Source organism: Rhea americana, unplaced genomic scaffold (genome assembly GCF_003343005.1).
Source record: "Rhea americana isolate MKP2758 unplaced genomic scaffold, rheAme1 scaffold_192, whole genome shotgun sequence".
NCBI lineage: Eukaryota > Metazoa > Chordata > Aves > Rheiformes > Rheidae > Rhea > Rhea americana.
Genome location: NW_028186061.1, coordinates 150033 through 167306, shown reverse-complemented (window position 1 = coordinate 167306; position 17274 = coordinate 150033). Strand labels below are relative to the sequence as shown.

The 17274-nt window shown below is 45.1% G+C and overlaps 1 protein-coding gene across 1 annotated transcript in view; it reads left to right on the top strand.

Moving 5' to 3' along the window:
- The first annotated feature begins 351 nt into the window (after positions 1-351).
- WNT3A (Wnt family member 3A) overlaps positions 352-17274 on the top strand; it is a 45064-nt gene continuing 28141 nt past the window's right edge. Inside the window, exon 1 of the mRNA XM_085302774.1 lies at positions 352-588. Within this exon, the coding sequence (XP_085158900.1) occupies positions 462-588 (127 nt within the window). The 5' untranslated portion in view covers positions 352-461. The remainder of the gene's footprint in view (positions 589-17274) is intronic.

Genomic DNA, 17274 nt, shown 5'->3' with positions numbered 1-17274 from the left:
AAAAGTATATAATATATGATTTCTGCCACCTGTTTGCAAGAGAAACTTACTGTGTGAGTTAAGTATCTTTGAGAAGAAGGAGCACAATGACGGATCAGGGCTTTGAGAGGACAAAGAAAAGGGAAGGAAGGCATTGAAGGTAGAGTTTCTTGCTAGGCCCATAGGAGATTTCTGAAGATAGATGATTCTGTTTTGAGGTGAGATGATAATAAGAGGCATGCTCTCTGCAGAAAAGAGAAGCACAAAGGAACTAATAATGTGACTTTTCTGTCCTCATATCTGGGAAGCAAGTATGAAGATCAAAGTCAGCCTGACAGCATCCCTTTCTCCTTGTATTTTTTTCCAGGTCCTTGGCAATTGGTCACCAGTATTCATCCCTGGGGACTCAGCCCATCCTCTGCGGGAGCATCCCAGGACTGGTCCCCAAGCAGCTGCGCTTCTGTCGGAACTATGTGGAGATCATGCCCAGCGTGGCAGAAGGGGTGAAGATTGGGATCCAGGAGTGCCAGCACCAATTTCGAGGCAGGAGGTGGAACTGCACAACCGTCAATGACAGCTTAGCCATCTTTGGGCCTGTGCTAGATAAAGGTGAGTAAAGCGCTACAAGTCTAGTGGCAGCAACGTCCRTAGAGGAGTAGCAGCAGAGATCTTGAAGCCAGCTGTGAACATGTGTTTGCTTTTCATAACTCATGATAAGGGGCCATGTAAAAAGGACTAATGAGGGTAAGCCTTGAGCTTGATAAAGGAGAAATAGGCAGGGAAAATTTTGTTCCTCCCAGGACCCCATCCAAGCAATACAAGCTTGATCTAGAGGGCCTGTCATAAAGGCAAGGTAATTAAGCCCCGATGTTGGGAGGGTGGCCACCCACCCCCTCTGTTATACGGTGAATATTCAGTCACAGATAACAACTATTCCTACCTCCAAACCTCTGCTGGGATCATATGGGTAACCTGGAAAAATGGGTCATCACTGCTTGGAGCAGGAGGTAGAACAAGAGACCTCCTAATGTCCCTTTCAACATGAATTATCCTGTGATCCTATGAYCTGCTCATTGTGAGGAACACAAAGGAAGGGGATGATTGTGTTTTCAGTGGTCAGGATGGACATCTGACTTCTTTTCTGACTCCATGGCATTTTGTGCTGCCTTTTTAGGCTCTCTCGGTGATTGCAGAGGGGAAATGATAGGTGGTGACACACTACATTGCAGGTCTAAACTCTATCCCAGCTGGAGATGTTTCCTAGGGACTGGACTTAAAGTTGATCATCAACATATCAGTGTTGATACCATAGTGGGATACAAGGAAGATCAGAGGCTTGAGGAAATCCCCCTCAATTAACAGCTCTGCTTTCACTGGTCTTGAAAGTGGCAAACTAAGACAGGGTGGGAATTCAGGCAACCACCTCTGGTCCAGCCCCCATTAACTTAAGTGGGAGATACTAGTAATGTTTTCTCCTAAGTTGTGGAATGCAGTAGCATTTAAACACCTGGCTAAATGTGAGCATCTAGTCTTTTTTTCCCATATGTTAGCAGGAGCCTATTTTAGCCTCAAAGTACTGTTTTATCCTGCTTTGCTTTTGGAGCCTAACTTTTAAAATCTCGCCTGATCCTGCTGGCTTCAGAAGGTCTAGGTCAGGCTCTGCATTTCCCACTAGTACAAGTGGGGCCATCTGACATCGGTCCATCTGAAAGACGGACTTGCTTTGCTTTTAATTCCTGSCAAGAAATAAGTCCAGATGCCCTATGCAAATCTATAGTGGAATATAGCTGCTTTCTCTTAAGAAAGTATCAGTAAAGGAGGCTTGGAAATCCTCTCTCTCTCTCTTTTTTTTTTTTTTTTTCCTTTTGGCTCCAGTTACAGCTCCAGAAACAGTGACAAGTTTCTGATAGAGCTGACATTTGAAATCACTTTGTCTTGAATAGCATAGTAACATCATTTGACCYTATATGAGGAGAGGAGGGAAAGTCTGGGACGCATTTCAGGGAGTCCTTCTGAATCCCTGTGTGCSGCTGATCTCCCATGCTCACTGCACTCTTCCAGCACTCACTGTCAGCAGACAGGCTGTTACTGGGGCTGTTACTGGGGTTTTGTTTGCTTTTCCCCTGCTGTGTTACTCAGAAGAGACTTGGACATTTCCTCCTGCGTGAATTTTAAAAAATACGCCAGAGAGCATCGCGGCAGCCAAYGGAGAACAAAGCCTTGATTTGTATCATGGCAAGGCCTATTGTGGTGGGGCTCCACCAGCCTAAACAGGCATTTTACATGCACGCAGCAGGAGAACTGGTGATTTCAGCTGATGGGCTGATGCTGTTATCCTGCTGTAGCTGGGGAGCCGAGACACTGTGCTGACAGTAGCRGCACTATTTTGATGCATCAGTGGGAGGTCACACCAAAATGAAATCTGCTGAAAGGTCWGCAGTGTGGAGCAGTTAAATCTGTATCAAAGTGTCATACCAAAGTACTTTGCTTGCAATTAAAGCACCTGTTTTGGATATCTCACTCTCTGGTGACTATAGCACCTGAATTTGGCTGATGCAGCAAAATCGAGGACTTCTTCTATAGGCACAAGCCCAAGTAACTTGCCCAAAGAGCATTCACTGGGTCTGTGACGCAGTGAGTAAATGAACCCAGGTAATCTGGTGGCTTCACCTTGTCGCAAAACCGTTCATAAACGACACGTGGAGCATCTCGCGCTGCTGGATACTCTCAGATCAGATGCTCCACATCTCCTGTAGCACGAAGGGCTGCGTTTATACCATGCATGGGAGGAAAATGATCCTCACCTCCTCACAGACCACAGGGTCTCCCATCCAACCAGCCGCCAAATGTGCTTGTCTCATAACTGCATCGACATGAAGGGTCTGTCCCTTGCTTGAGGCCCGGAGATTGCAGGTTTTCGGTAGCCTGGCTCAGCGAGGGAAAGGAGGCTGGGACGATTTCATAACTGAAGAATGTTGTTCCTTGAGGGAGAATCAAACCACCCTTCAGTTTTGTTTCACCTACAGCAGGAGGGGGAGAAAAAAACAGCTCAGTCACATTCTTGTGCGGCAGATCCCCCAGGGTAGGAACATATTTGAGCTACTACCCAGAAAGAAAGGATAAAAAGAGGGGAAGAAAGTAAAACTCTTTTGTGGCTTAAAATTTCAGGCACCTAAGATTGGAGTTTCTCATCTGAGTCAGTAGAGACCCTCGGCACAAACCAGTTGCAGTCACTAAAGCAATTCCCCTTTGCCTCACAAACATATCTGAACTTCCCAGATTGCAGGGGATTGATTTTAATGCCTTCAGGAAACACTTTCTAGGCCCAGACCTCACCGAAGCTGCCTCAGTGCCTGTGCTGTGCTCAGTGCTTTGGTAGCTCGTTGCTAATTCAGGGCTAGGCTGTCTCTCACTGTGATTCAGCAGTGCCAAACTGTCACCAGACTGGTGCCGTTAAGAGACATACTCTGATATCTTGCCTGAAATGGGACTCTTATTTTCACTGTGAGCCAGTGTGTTGGTGTCCCTATGCAAGCAAGAAACCCCACCTGATTTAGCTGCAACTCTATTTTTATATAGATATATATACATTTTACAGATCCGTAGTTGGGACAAGTCAAATATTAAATAGCAATGGTTTTCATAACAGGGGCTGGCTGCTAGGGAATGGTGATGTTCAAACGGTTGAGGCCTGCTGCTGTATGGAGACAACCCTTGGCCAGGCTTGGCTCCGTGTCCCTCTAGCAGTACCCAAGCAGTATAAAGTCCTCCATCCCATCCTGCTTGGTTATATGGTTTTGTCTATCCGTGGCAGTGGAAGAAATGTTCCCTGCCCAAAGGGAGTCATGTTCCCTGCTGTGCTGTGCTACCTGCACGGAGGGACATTCAGGTGTTAGCTGCAGATGAAGTCACTAAAGGGAAGATGGACTGTTCCTTCTTTTTGGTGTTGAGAAAGTATGAGCAGCTACAGAGAGCTGGGGAGAGAAATTCAAATAGGTGCCACTGTTGGGTAAAACACTAGGAAATGTGTGGCTTAGATATCCAAAACTATTGTGAATGCAAACAGGACACCTGTATGGGCAAGGAAGTGAGTCTAATCTCCTTCTTTCCTGTCTAAACCTCATTATCCGTCTATATCTGTCATATATAAGGGACTACTCTTCATGTAATTTCTAATCTCCGAGAAGTCTAAATCTCAACTGCTGTTGAGAGAAAAGAACTCTTCATGTAAACTTTTCTAACRGAGTGATTTATAGGCAAAAACGCTGTTCCCATTTGCTTTGTTGGGACTGCTTGGGGTATTTCTTCCACACTGTGTTAAGAGCTGGAGCAGAATATGGCTTTAGCTAAGCGACCAAGTTAGCCACGGTCTGCGCCCAGCTGCTTGACTAAGAGGTCTGGCCTTTYGTAAGGGAATTTCCTTAACTTTCAGTTTCAAGGAAACTGAAAGGAAATCAAGGAAAGATTTCTGAGTTATCTTGAAACATATACAAGGTAAAACTTTGGAGAATGCAGGAGAGGGACACGCCTACATTGCCAACAGAAAGTGAACTGTGTGACCCAATAAGCATTTTCCATCTTGAACTTCAGTGACTCGATTGGGAATCGGGGTTTTCCCCCTGCCTCTAGCACTTACAGACCRAAGACACTGGCACAGAGATGTATTTGAGTTGTGGTGCGTCTCCTAGCCTCACAACACAGTGCAAACTCTCTTTGATTCTCTGGACAAAAATATGAACCGATCTTAAGAAAAGCAATATAATAAAAGCTTATCATGACACTGCCACTTTAAAAGACCTAAGCACATAATTAAGTCAAAATAAAAGTTTCCTCCCTCTCCTCCCCATTTCAATAAAAGTAAATTACCTCAAAATATTTAAGCCCTTAGTTCGTTTAAATTTAAAAAGAGAGCCCTTGTCTATCTATTTCTTTCACTTACTCCCACCTCCTTCTGCTAAAGACTGGCTGGGGCTTTAAACCTGCCAGCTGGACTGAGAAATGGTTAATAGTTATTGTGGAGGAGCAGCTTTTAATGAACTATTGAAGAATGATACATTGATGGAGTAATGGGAGTTTAAGTCACTCTGTAATGAAACAGGTTCTCAGCGCGGACCCATTGTGGTGTAAATACAGCACRTCTCTCCCACTGTTTGGCCAGGGCTAAATAGCAGAGGCCAGAGGGGGGTCAGCTTATGGGGTCTCTGCTTTAGTTAATCAATCTGATTGGATTAGGGTCACCGCGATCCCTAATAATGTCAAAGGTTACGCCAGACTGGATTAAATGCTTTGTTGAGAAGAGCTCAGATGCTTTCAGCTTTCCCGGATGGGGCTTGTTGATTAGAGTTTAACACTCATGCCACCTTTGGAAGCCGCTCTGTCCTTTTTTTTTTTTCTAGGTTGGGGTGTTTGCCGACGCGCGAGAGGGCTCGAACGAGGTGGGGCGTGAGCAYGGGCGTCTCGTGGCTTTGTCAAGCGTCCGCACCCATCGGATGTGCCCTCTGAGGACATATATCAAATTCCCCACTGGACAAATAAGAATCTAATAGGTGATGCCAAGGCTTGGTGGCATAAGTTGTTGGTTGTTGCCCCTGCTAGAATTCAAATGACRAAAGTCATGAAATCAGTGGTGTCACCTACTGGTCGTGCACCCCTGGACCTAACCTCACGCCTGCCCAGCAAAGAGATGCCCTTTCAGACACAGCTTCTGGTTTTGCAGTTTCCAGGATGGGCATGATATGAAACACAGCAGATTTGGGACAACACAGTTGCTTCCATATTAATCTTCTCTTCCAAGACTTTGGACAAATCAAAGTGGGATGGGGTATGATCCCACTGTAATCTTATCTAGTGAGATCCTGAAATCTAAAGAATAAGCTTCATTCCTGATGTTTTTGCAAAGGACACTGTTTTGTAGATATGGCAGAGTACCCTTCAGAAAATGATACCAAATGATCTTCTTGAGGGCCACCYGGCAATGGATATAGGCAGCAATGATAACACATGCTGATATGGCTATCAGATCACTGGATCTCAAAGGCCTCTGGCCTCCTCTCTATTTCTTTCCTTCCTGCATGTGTTAAGACCTATCAGGACTTTCAGATTATCCAAGCAGACTTCTCTCATGATTCAGACTGGAGGATTTCACCTCAAGACTTCTGGAATGAAACCAAAATCTGGATTTGTCTAGGGCATCTCTTCACGAAGGACATCCATTCTTGAAATAATACCACTAAGAGACAGAGAATCTACTACTCCTCTTAGGAGTCTCCTCATTTCTAACTTGGCACTGCTTTGGTGTTGATAACTAGCCACTGGCTCTTTTTATACTCTTCTGTGCTAGATTCAGAGTAAATCTTCTAGAATAGACTACTTTCTTTGTGAGTASGTACTTGCACATTATAAACAGGCAGTCTTCAATATCTTTCTGATAAGCTAAACATGTTGCTTGGGAGATTATCCAACATTGCTCTCATCCAAAGAAAATTAAAACTAAGGGCTATAGAAGAGCAAACTGTGATCCTGCCTGCAGCACTATTCTTGCTCAGTATGTTTGTCAGTGGGTCAGCAAAAGTTTGGGTCCATTAGGTCAGATGGTCAGACAAGTTGAGGGAGTTTCATCTGGTGCTGGGGTCCCCTGGGAGCATGATTTGGCCAATGTAATTTAGATATTTAGGATTAAATTGAACATACTGTAAAGTTTCCACATCTCTCCATGAATTTTTGAGGGAATCCAGGGACATTGGCTCATTTGGTCAGAGGGCTTCTGCTCACTGAGAGTACACAAGGAGCATAGTAGACATTAGTCTAGCTTGTGAGAAGATTCAAGTCAAATCTAGTTTCATATGTGATGCCAGGCACTATTACCTTCAAAGCTATGTTTAATTTGGGCTCTATCTTCCAGCAACCAGKTCCATGCCTCTTCTCTCTCTCACAGCAAAGCCAAGATGTAGCTGTGTTCATGGGTTCAGACTTTATTGTGCCTGTTACCACTGTGGATGAGAAAGCACATCTTATGCCTAGTGAAATCTATGTCAGTTTTCCCTTTGGGTTAGCAGGAACAGAGCAAGGATTTTAAGTTCAGTTATAATAACTGGGAGACACAATCTCCTCCATAATTTTTTTCTTGCTGTGTTGTAACAATACTGCTCCACAGGCTCTCAGATAAGGCTGATCTCATCTACCCAAAGTTAGATGTCGAAGTCTGAGCTAGTCATCYGAGGTTCCCTTTGTAGCCGGTGGAGAGCAATCAGCATCTCCAGAGAGCAATTCATCTGACCTATCTTAGACGTCTATCTCAGGATGACATGAATCATACCAAGATGTTTATTTCTCTCCATTGACTATAGAGGGAGCCTAGGGCTACAGGCTCAGACTTCAACATGAGCTTCTCAGAGGCCCAGTTTGGGGCAAATATTACCCACCCTCCTGTTTGAAAGCCATTCTGACATTTGTCCCCTGTTGGAGAGGACATTTTAGGAACGTAAAAAGGATCTCCTGGACCACTGAATACAGCCAGTTCCTTACTATTTCAGGCGAAATCCCATCTCATAATTCCTTGCATGATTTAAAATTAAGATGTTTAGTAGATCTCATCGTATTTTCCTGATGGCATTCTGGCATCTCAGTTGTCTCTGCGCCAAATGTTTTCCCCCCTCTTCCCTCACCCTAGATTAGACTTTTGCACTTCTGCAATAAAGTAAGGCATGAACAGAAAGCCACAAGATACTGATCCATCCAGGAGGTTAGTTACATGTAGGAGGTACTCTCTGCTCTCTCATGAAACTCTTCCCAAGAGGATCTGATTTCCAACCACACCCCGTCTACCTCTCCGCTAATGGCAATTTGGGCAGCTGCCCTGGTATCAACAACGGAGATCTACAAACTCTACCCTGTAACTATGGGGAAGGAAACTGGAAGGATCAGCATTGAAAATGTGACTGTGCAAGCTCCACTCAGCCATCAAGATGCATAAATACAGTAGGCCAGAGACTTGCCAGTGCTGCTGAGAAAAAGACTGGCAGTTCTTAGCTCAAAATAGAAGCATCAATTGTGTTTAGTATCAGTGTAAACTGAATTTGGAGCTGAGGATTATTCCAGGAGATGAGACAATAATAAGTGCAAGTATATTACTGCACTGCCCGAGTCCATGTTCTAGCCCACAGGTTCAGGACAGCTCATATTCATGGTTGCATCATTTTTGAACTGCYTTTTCCCTAACTAGCTCAGTACAGGCAGCAGCAGTGGAGAGGAAACACGGTTTGTAGAGGGTTGTATGAGCTGCAGCTGCATCTCTGAYTTGTTGCCCACATCAGGACTGGGAGATTAGCAGCTTCTTCTGAGCCTTGGSAAGAGCAAAGTTGCAACAGCAGAAAAGAGATCATGCTGAGGAAACTTGCCAATGTGTTGGTCCTTCAGCCTCTGGGAGAGGGAAACCAACGGAATGGCAGAGGAGCTCCCTTCTTTTACTGCACGGGCTGCATAAGGGCCAGGTGACCGTCAAAAGAGATCAGTCTGGTCTCTTGTGACTTCAGTGGTGTTCAAGGACAAGTGTCAGGCAGTCTTCTGTGGCTGGATGATAGGACAGGCTGCCCCACAGCTCTCAGAAGAATATGATTAGCGTTGCATCCGGCTGTGTTTGGCTCTCCCACTCAAATGACTAGATGTGTTGACAGAAAGCTGCCTTTGGCCTGTGCTTGGCGGGCAAGGACAAGGCTGTATTTCTTAGCAAGTCTTGACCTTATCACCTGTCCGTTTGCAAAGTGATCCTGGGCCAGAAGACCTAGCTCTTGTGCATCTGTAGAGTCCTCTGGAGATGAGACAGCCCRTGTAAACAGCAATTTTTGTAACCAACCCCCAGCCACAGGCTGCAAATCTGAGAAAGCAGTGACGACAAAGAGGAAAAACGGCAGCCAAGCCAGGAGTTGATCCTATTTGCTCTCTGTGCTTCATCTGCCTTCCGCTCCATCAACCCCCAGCTGCCAKCCCTGACATGGAGATTTTTCTGGCAACTAAAACATTAGATGGGGGATCAGGGAGGGGAGAGAGAACAAGACAGCCCGTGGCTAGAAAACCAGTGGTGTCCCTCCCGGCGGCGGGAGGCACTGGAAACTTCTGCCTCAGGCAGCCTGCACAATGCGATGGGCTGGCAGGCAGCGAGCTGCGCAGGGTTATAGATTTATTTCCTCCCCCTCCCCAACCCCAGCCTCCTTCTTTCCCTGCTGGGTACATTACATTCCCCAACTGGGCTAAGGCTGGTTGCAACAAGGAGCTCCCTCTGCTGCATCCCAGAGTGCCAAGTCCAAGCGTGGGAGCTAGTCCTAGACAAAAGGGAACAGTAGAGGGAGCTGATTAGCATCCCTTTGTCCTGGGAGAATCCCGGCCCCAAACGGGCCCTCTGCACATAACAGGCTGCACAAGCACACACACACGCATGGACMGGAGCCAGAGAGGGAAGAGGGGACGGACGGAGGAGGCCTGCTCGCATCCCTCTGCGGCGGTGACCGCAGCAGGCGCTGGGGGAAGGGGACGCGGCAGAYCGCGCTGCTGAGCACCGCTGTAACCGCCGGCGCAGCGGGCTGGATCCCGAGCTGGGGTAAAAGGGGCTGTTGTCTGCAAGGGTGCTTTTCACAAGCTGAGGAGCTAGCACTGCACTTGCCCACGCTTATATATACAAAAAACCCCCAAACCTTCAGACAAAGATGCCCAGGGATCCGAATCCATGCATCTGGCTTTTCTCGCCTGTGACATGTGTTGTGAGCTGGCAGTGGTGAATAGRTGCAGGGATTTTAAGGCCAGAAAGGGCTATACAAGAAAAGAAAAGGAAAAACAAAAAACAGAGCAGTAAAGACTTCCCTGCGTAGTTCTTTCTGCACCATTGGCCTGCGTAGTGGAGGAATGGATTCGAYGTTTGCCTGATGGGGTTTCTTGGAGCACAGTGGTTACTGTGCCTGCCTCCCACATGTGCACCCCTCCTTGGCAAAAATAAGGACAGGACAAGCGGCTGATGCGAGGGGCTGCAGAGCAGAGACAAACAAGGCACTTCTTGCTGAGACTGCGGATTGCTCCCTGCAAAGGTGCTCTGCCGRGGAAGATTAACTTCTCTCATTACCTGCTCCCTCAGCCCCATCTTTCTGGGAGCACACCCTTCAAAGGAAAGACTCCCTTGTCATCTAGGATATCCATGGGATTAACAAATGGAGGCCAAAAATCAGGGAAAGGGAACGGTGAAAAACGATTGTTACGGCTTTGTGTTTGGGTTTCTATAGCACATCTGAATGACGTGCTCGTAGGAGTGGCTAGGGACCTGTTACACTGGGTGCTGCACAAGCAGTTGGCAGAAGATTGTGAGTAGTGAAGACAAAGTAAGATTGGAAAAGGAAAGTAGATTTTGGAGGACTCCAAAGTCTTGGGAGAGCCAAAGTCACAGAATCAGAGTGGCTTGCGAGAGGGAGCACCCAGCAGAAATAGCCAGAGTAGGCAGAGGTGCTGAACAGAGGAGTTTGCTCAACAAATAGCAAGAGATGGGTGAAGCCAAAGTAGCTGAGGACTGTTGGAAATGGGCCCCAGGACATTAAGCAGGAAGGTTTATGGTTTGCCTTCTCCTGCTCAACTTCATCATGCTCTCATGGGTCCCTGAAACATTTCTGGAGAGTGTAGCTGGCAGCAGGTCACCAAAAGAGGGAACCTCTGTTCCCCTCTGACTTTTCAGTTCACAGGACACTCTTTTGCCCAAATTTGCTGCTGCTGTTGTATTGCCAGGCACAGCGATGCACTGGCTCATGAGAACAGCAGCAGCTCCCCATAGGCGCTTGTCGGAGTCAATGCTGGTTGCTGTACAAGAACACAGAAGGAAAAGACAGCCCCATCGCAAAGCACTCTCGCACTTATTGCCCTGTACTATGGGCGTTTTAAATTCAGAGTCTAGATGCTGTACTCCTATTCATAGATGGCTTTTATAAGGAGCACCTCTGGAGTGCATTTCACCTCATCTGTGGTCTGAGCAACCTTCTGGAGGTGCCTTTCTGACTACAGAGGGTGGCTAAAGTAACTGGCCTCAAATTAAGGCACCATAAGAGTTATAAACAGATCATAGCATGGATATTCTTTAGGGAAGGACTTGAAGGAGAATGTGGTGGCTTTGCTCTGTTTTTTTATTTATTTTTTTTTCTGGGGGTGGGAGGAGAGGGGCTTTCACAGTCATATTCTTTTAGGAAATAGGATAAGGCATGGTGAACATCAAAGAGGCTCTGGAGCTTTGGCTGTAGATGACCCTAAAGTCTGAAGGCAAAATGCAGACAGAAAACCAGAGTGCCCACCAGCCCCTTGGGAAACACRGAGCCATCCACAGCCCTTGAGGTGAACAATCAGCAGTAGGTATAGGTTATGAGAGGAGGAATGGAGAGGGTCTTTCACTTTTTATTTCATCTCAACTCATCTCATCTCTCCTGGAAAAGGAAAATAGAAAGCATACTTGTTATTCGACTGGCTTCTCCAGATCCAGCCTAGGCCAGTGAGAGGGGGGCAAGGCAGCAGTTCTGGTTCTGGCTCTACTGTTGGCATCGGTGAAGACAGAGAACCAAATCCTCTTTCTTCTGTATCTCTGTTTCCCGTGGAGTGCACCGAAGAGATGACTGGATACTTCAAAGACAGTGATACCAAAGTAGGTCATATGTAGGGCCCTGCAGCCATTGCAATGTAACTTAAGTAGTTTTATTGGCTAATTTATGACTGTTGCTCTCAAATTTGATCGACAAGGTAGTACTGCTTCATGGAACACTACCTGGTAGGCTGCAGTTTGTTGACTAAGCATCTGGCACAGTTTCCTCTCCTTTATTTCCAGGTGCTAAATCACATTAAATGATAGCTAATAATTATGGTTTATCCTTTCCTAATCATGCTACTTTCCCAGGGAAGCTGTTGCCACAGGGATGTTGTGGGAGTGTGAATGGGTGGAGAGGGCACGAGAAGATGTTTTTGTTCACCCGGAGCCATAAAAAAGTCAGAGACCCTTTAGGCTAGGCACGCAGGATCCAGCCTGGAAGATATCATATCTTGTCAAAAATGCATTTATTTATTTATTTTTCCAGGCCAATTTTCCATCAGAAAAGACAGTTGCATCAAATTGGGGACATTTTACGGGACCCCTCACTTCCAAGGCAAAAAATGTTCAGGACATGGTTTAAAAAATGCTTTCTCTTTCTTATCTTGTTTTGTATGTTTCAACAAATTTCATGTGAAATCATGAAAAGAGATTCTCTTCAAATCCTTTTTAATTTTTTTCATTTGGAATGGGATCTTATATCAAAATAGCAAGCCATTAAACTGTTGAAGAAGCACATCACTGCATCTTTAATATTTTATACAATATTGACCTATTTTGATATTATTGAAATAGAATGTTTTTATCTTGTAAAAAATAAAATTCCAAAATTAACAAGATAAAATGCTTCAACAGCCTGATATAGATAGATATTCAGTCTTTTATAACATGGAAAAATTCAGAATCTCTTTGTTTTTTGTCTAATTTTCAACTCTTTCAAAAAAATAATTTTCTATAATATAGAAATCGGATTTTCTGGACCTCTTTGCTAGCCTTAGACGTGATGTACTCTCCAAATGACTCCTTCATCCTGACAAGCTGGCCAAATCTGGATTCACTAAGGGTAAAGTATTAGAAATGTTCTCATGAGGACTCCCTAAATTAATAAAACAGCCTTACAGCTCTGTAAAATGAGGACTGTGACAGACAAGCCCCCAAATCCATGACTTACTCTCCCCCATGGCAAAACATTGAATCCCATCATGAAAAGACTCCAACAGGAAACTGCACTTCTCTTTTCAGAGAAGAAACAAAAGGTGGCAAAGTATTGACTTTTGGTGGAGGAAAGGAGTCTGTGTTCATACAACTTTCCTAACTGCWTTTTGCTTCTGAGCAGCAGAGGTTGAATACGTAAGTATACCTAGAGAGTGACAGATGGGAGCTCTGTGGAACATGGGCAGTCTCTGTTGGACATTCAATGAGCATCCCACACAGCAGGGCTCTGCCAAGTTTTGTAATGCAAGTAGCTTTTGTGTCCAGCATCTGAAATGAAGCATATTGTCTATGTTTAGCTCTCCTGAGCGCTGTGTTGTCTCAATCAGAAGTGACAGTGCACATCACTTGTGTCTGAACACATCAGAGATGACCTGGTGAGCTCCTGAAGGCAAGACACAGGCAAATATCAGATTTTTCAAAATTCTCCATATGTCTCCATTAATAACATCCCTGGTCCAAACATGTCCCTATATGATGCCATTGATCCAGTGACACTGATGTCATTGTCCAGGAAAGAGTTGAAGAGACTACAGATGTCTTATCATAAAATACCTCATCCATCCATTGAGCAACACAATGTGAGCCCACCTTCTTGCTTTGATTCAGAAGAGGACAAATGGATGCTGTACCTATTGAGCTTCACAGTTAACAGAAAGGCACCATTTCAGTTTTCAGTTTCCTGTTTCCAAAGTTTGTCCTAAGCATCAGGAACTAATAATCAAATGAAAGAGTTTAAAATGCTCCATAAAATGTTTCACCTTCTATCCAAGCCAACTGTTAGCCTTCAGAAAATTCCTGTCCCATCAGTCATCAATACATTTCTTAATTATTCATGTTAAGGCTATTGTGGACTTCCCTGAAATCTTTAAATCAACCTAATTTAAGGCCATTTTTTTCCAAAGCACAGAGAAGGAATAGTAAAATACAGAATCCAAACATATCTCCATGTTTGATCTGACTTGCCAAGTAGATATTTTAGAAATGGATGATACTCTACTCTAATAGCCATGGTCACCATTATAGCTCCGACACAAGCCTCATACACCAGGGCTGGCTACTAAAAAAATACTGACTCAAAGTCTGCAATGGAGCAAAGACGCAATTTATATATATATATATATATATATATATATATATGTATGTACGTATGTATGTATGTATGTATATATCAGCATTACAGCTCACTGGAAAAGCGTTTGTAATCATCAGTGTTGCAAATCAACGAGATCACCTCATTAAGCACTCAGAACTATTTACTATATATCGCCTCTTTTATGGGACCAGCCACGAAYTTGTTTGACCAATAGCTGAAAGTGTATTAGGCTTGTCTTGCTAGGGTAGGATCTTCTGAATTTTTGAGATGTGTATGGCTGGCTGCTAGCTTGTCAATCAAGGCCTGCACCTTTTCTTGTTATGGTTGCACCTGCTGATGTTTAGATTTTCATTTGGTTCCATCTACACTGCCAAGAGAAGGGTGGCCTTAATTCAGATTGCACAACAGAATGAAGCAATCTCAGTTAAAATGGCAGAAGAGCTCAGTTTGATCTTGATTGGGATCAAACAGCRTGGTACAGTCTCGTACAAGACTGCTGGTCTTCTTGACTCTACAAGCTGCATAYGACGTGTATCAGAGAGTCCAGGGGTACTAGCCTACCATAATACCTCAGATGATGGTGATGGCTCCTCTGGAGCCACCATATCCAGTTGTTGCACAGGACTAGCTCAGGCAAGCAAGCTACATCTCAGAGTAATMGCGATACTGGGCTTTCTAGCCCCCATGCAACATAACCCTGCTGCTAACCACATAGGGGTGAAGTACTGCAYGAAAACATTGGAGAGCCAATGTGACTCAGGAGTCACTTGGGGGCCACTCCTGCCCTACTGACTAGAAATTAAAATGCTCACCCAAGCTAATATCCAAACTGCCTTGCCTTACATGCTGTTTTAAGCCAACTTAGCCGAGGTTAACCAACCTAGGTGAAGAATGTGTCTTCTCTGTGTAGGGGTTACTGTCCAGGAGCTCTTCATTTCTGTGCTTGGTCTCTAAGCAACTTTTCTGACAGTGAGAATCCATAGATGACAGGCACTTTGCTTTTCTTATATCAAATGCATTTATTAAACTGGACTTGGGCCTTCGAAAACTGACATGCTACAGTTTTCGTTAAAACAAGGGCAGATGCAAGCCCTGAAATTTGAAGAATAGCCATGGCTTCTCATCAAATTCTCTCCTCTCTGGAGGAGACCACCTTTCCACGATGAAGTGGAATCCCAGTGTGAGCTTCACTTGGTTCCTAACCTCTCCGGTAAAACTTCCTCCAACCCCCTAGTTAGCACTAGTGCTGCTGATGTCTGTAATGCTTAAGCCCATCCAGAGTAACAGGCCAAAAATGCAGACCAGAAGAGCATACCAAAATCTTTACCACAGTCGAGAAACATTCCAGAAAAACCAAGAGGAAGTGGAAACCCAGGAGTGATTTACAGGTACAGATAGGGGATAACAACTCTTTCTGGCACTGGCCTCGCTCCGTTGCGGAATAGGATAGGGCATGATTTGCTGGGTGGCACCACCAACCGGCTGACTTCTCACATCAGGAGATCCAGCAACCTCCACAACAGCTAAGATCTGGTCACTGGTGACAGATCCAGTGCAGAAGCCACGCCTGAGTTTCTGAAGAGTACGCTCAGCTCAGGAGCGACGGTGTGGTCAGTCATACGCCAGGAATCAAGCCTGATTTCATATAGCCCACTGACAGCTTGCTGCCCAGCCCAGCTCATATCCATTGTAAGCGAATGCAAAGACACCATATCCCATTGCCCACTGCTTAGTCCATTCCTTCCTGCCCCACTATCAATACAATAATATCCCACTGAGGAGACCCACCCACCAGGAAATCCCCCTTTAACACCCTGCAAAGGAGCAGCCAGATTTATCTCTATTGCTGTTGTGGAAAAGTAAATAAGGACTCATCTGCTGTAATCCCCCCCTTAAAACTTCAAGATGAGGCCTGTGTTAGCATATTAACATATATAACAGCTCCTACTTGTGAAGTGCTGAGCTGTTTCTCCATGGAGGTAAATGACGTACCAGCACATTCTTCAGGTACCCTACTATCTCTTCCTGAAGCCATAAATGACAGAGTCTTTGCAATGACTTGATAAAATGCCTAAAATGAAGACATGGGTTAAATGGACTTGAGGATCTCCCCAAAGAACAAATCTCATGAGTCATTGACAGCCTCTGGCTAGGGAGTTTGGGGCCCCTCCTTAAATGTAGTGACGCACAATATATCCATTGGCCTTGTTTTCTACATGGTAGCTACGAGTTCCTTGGTGAGGCTAGGAAATAGGTTTCTAGTTTGAGGAAAAATCCTGAGATTTCTGCAACTGCTTGGGGCCAGCACTGGAATGATAAGGAAATCTTCCAAGACTTTCATGAGAAAACCTTGTGGACAGATGCCACCCCCAGAGCAGCAGAAGAATCAGGGTGAAGGTGTCTGCTTGGGACGTGGGTGAATGAATATTTTGGTCATTGCTGTTCTTGAGGCTTTGCTGCTCCATGCTAGAAGTCTTAAACTTCTTAGGGAGCACTAGGAGGTGCTTTTGTGGCTTGCAATGCACAGTGGAGGGCYAGAAAGGTGCAGGGAGGCCACCATCAGCACTGACTGGTGTGACACTCTCTTCTGAGTCACACAATGCTTTTGTATCCTTGCTCTTAAACTACCCACTACACACAACACACCCTGCCTTGTTGTGGGGAGTTGCTCTGGGCAGACTTTTGAACTAAACCACCATTACATAGTAACTTGAAATTGCTGGAGACCGGACTTTCTGACCCAGATTGTGAATCAGATCTGGATGATGCCAAACTAAAGACTGGATGATCTGATCTCAGCCTTTTCCCAAGACCCAGATCAAGTTGGTCCTCTTAGCAGAAACAAAGTCCAGATAACGTTTACTCTGCTTTTTTGGCCACTATTTCCATGTGCCTCCTTTATTTTGGTAGTCCCTACCCACCAGGAAGCAGGAAAAACTAAKGCATCTGTTAAGCTCCTGAATCAGATTGCCATTACAGAAACTTCTTGTGCCCTATAATTTGCAAACCCTGGACTTTCTACACCTCTCAGCTAACTTCGAACAAGCATCCATTTAGGATGGGGGATACACTTTCAGGCCAATAACTATCAGAAATTTCATTCTGCCAGCATAAATCCCACTGTTTCCRTACTCAGTCCTTCAAGCCTTTTGCTGGCAAGTCTGAAACTGCACTGAAGACGTGAGACATTTGCATGATTAAAGGTTGCAGGATCAAGCTGATTCAAAAGATTCAATTGGAAATTCTCCAATCAGAGCATTAGTTCAGATCCACTAGGTGAGGAGCTGGCTTTAGGTACATAAATGGCTTCTCCTCAGAGACGTGGAGTAACTGCCACTGGTTTCCACCAAGAGCTGGAAGTTCTCAGCTTCTCTCAGGATTGATCTCT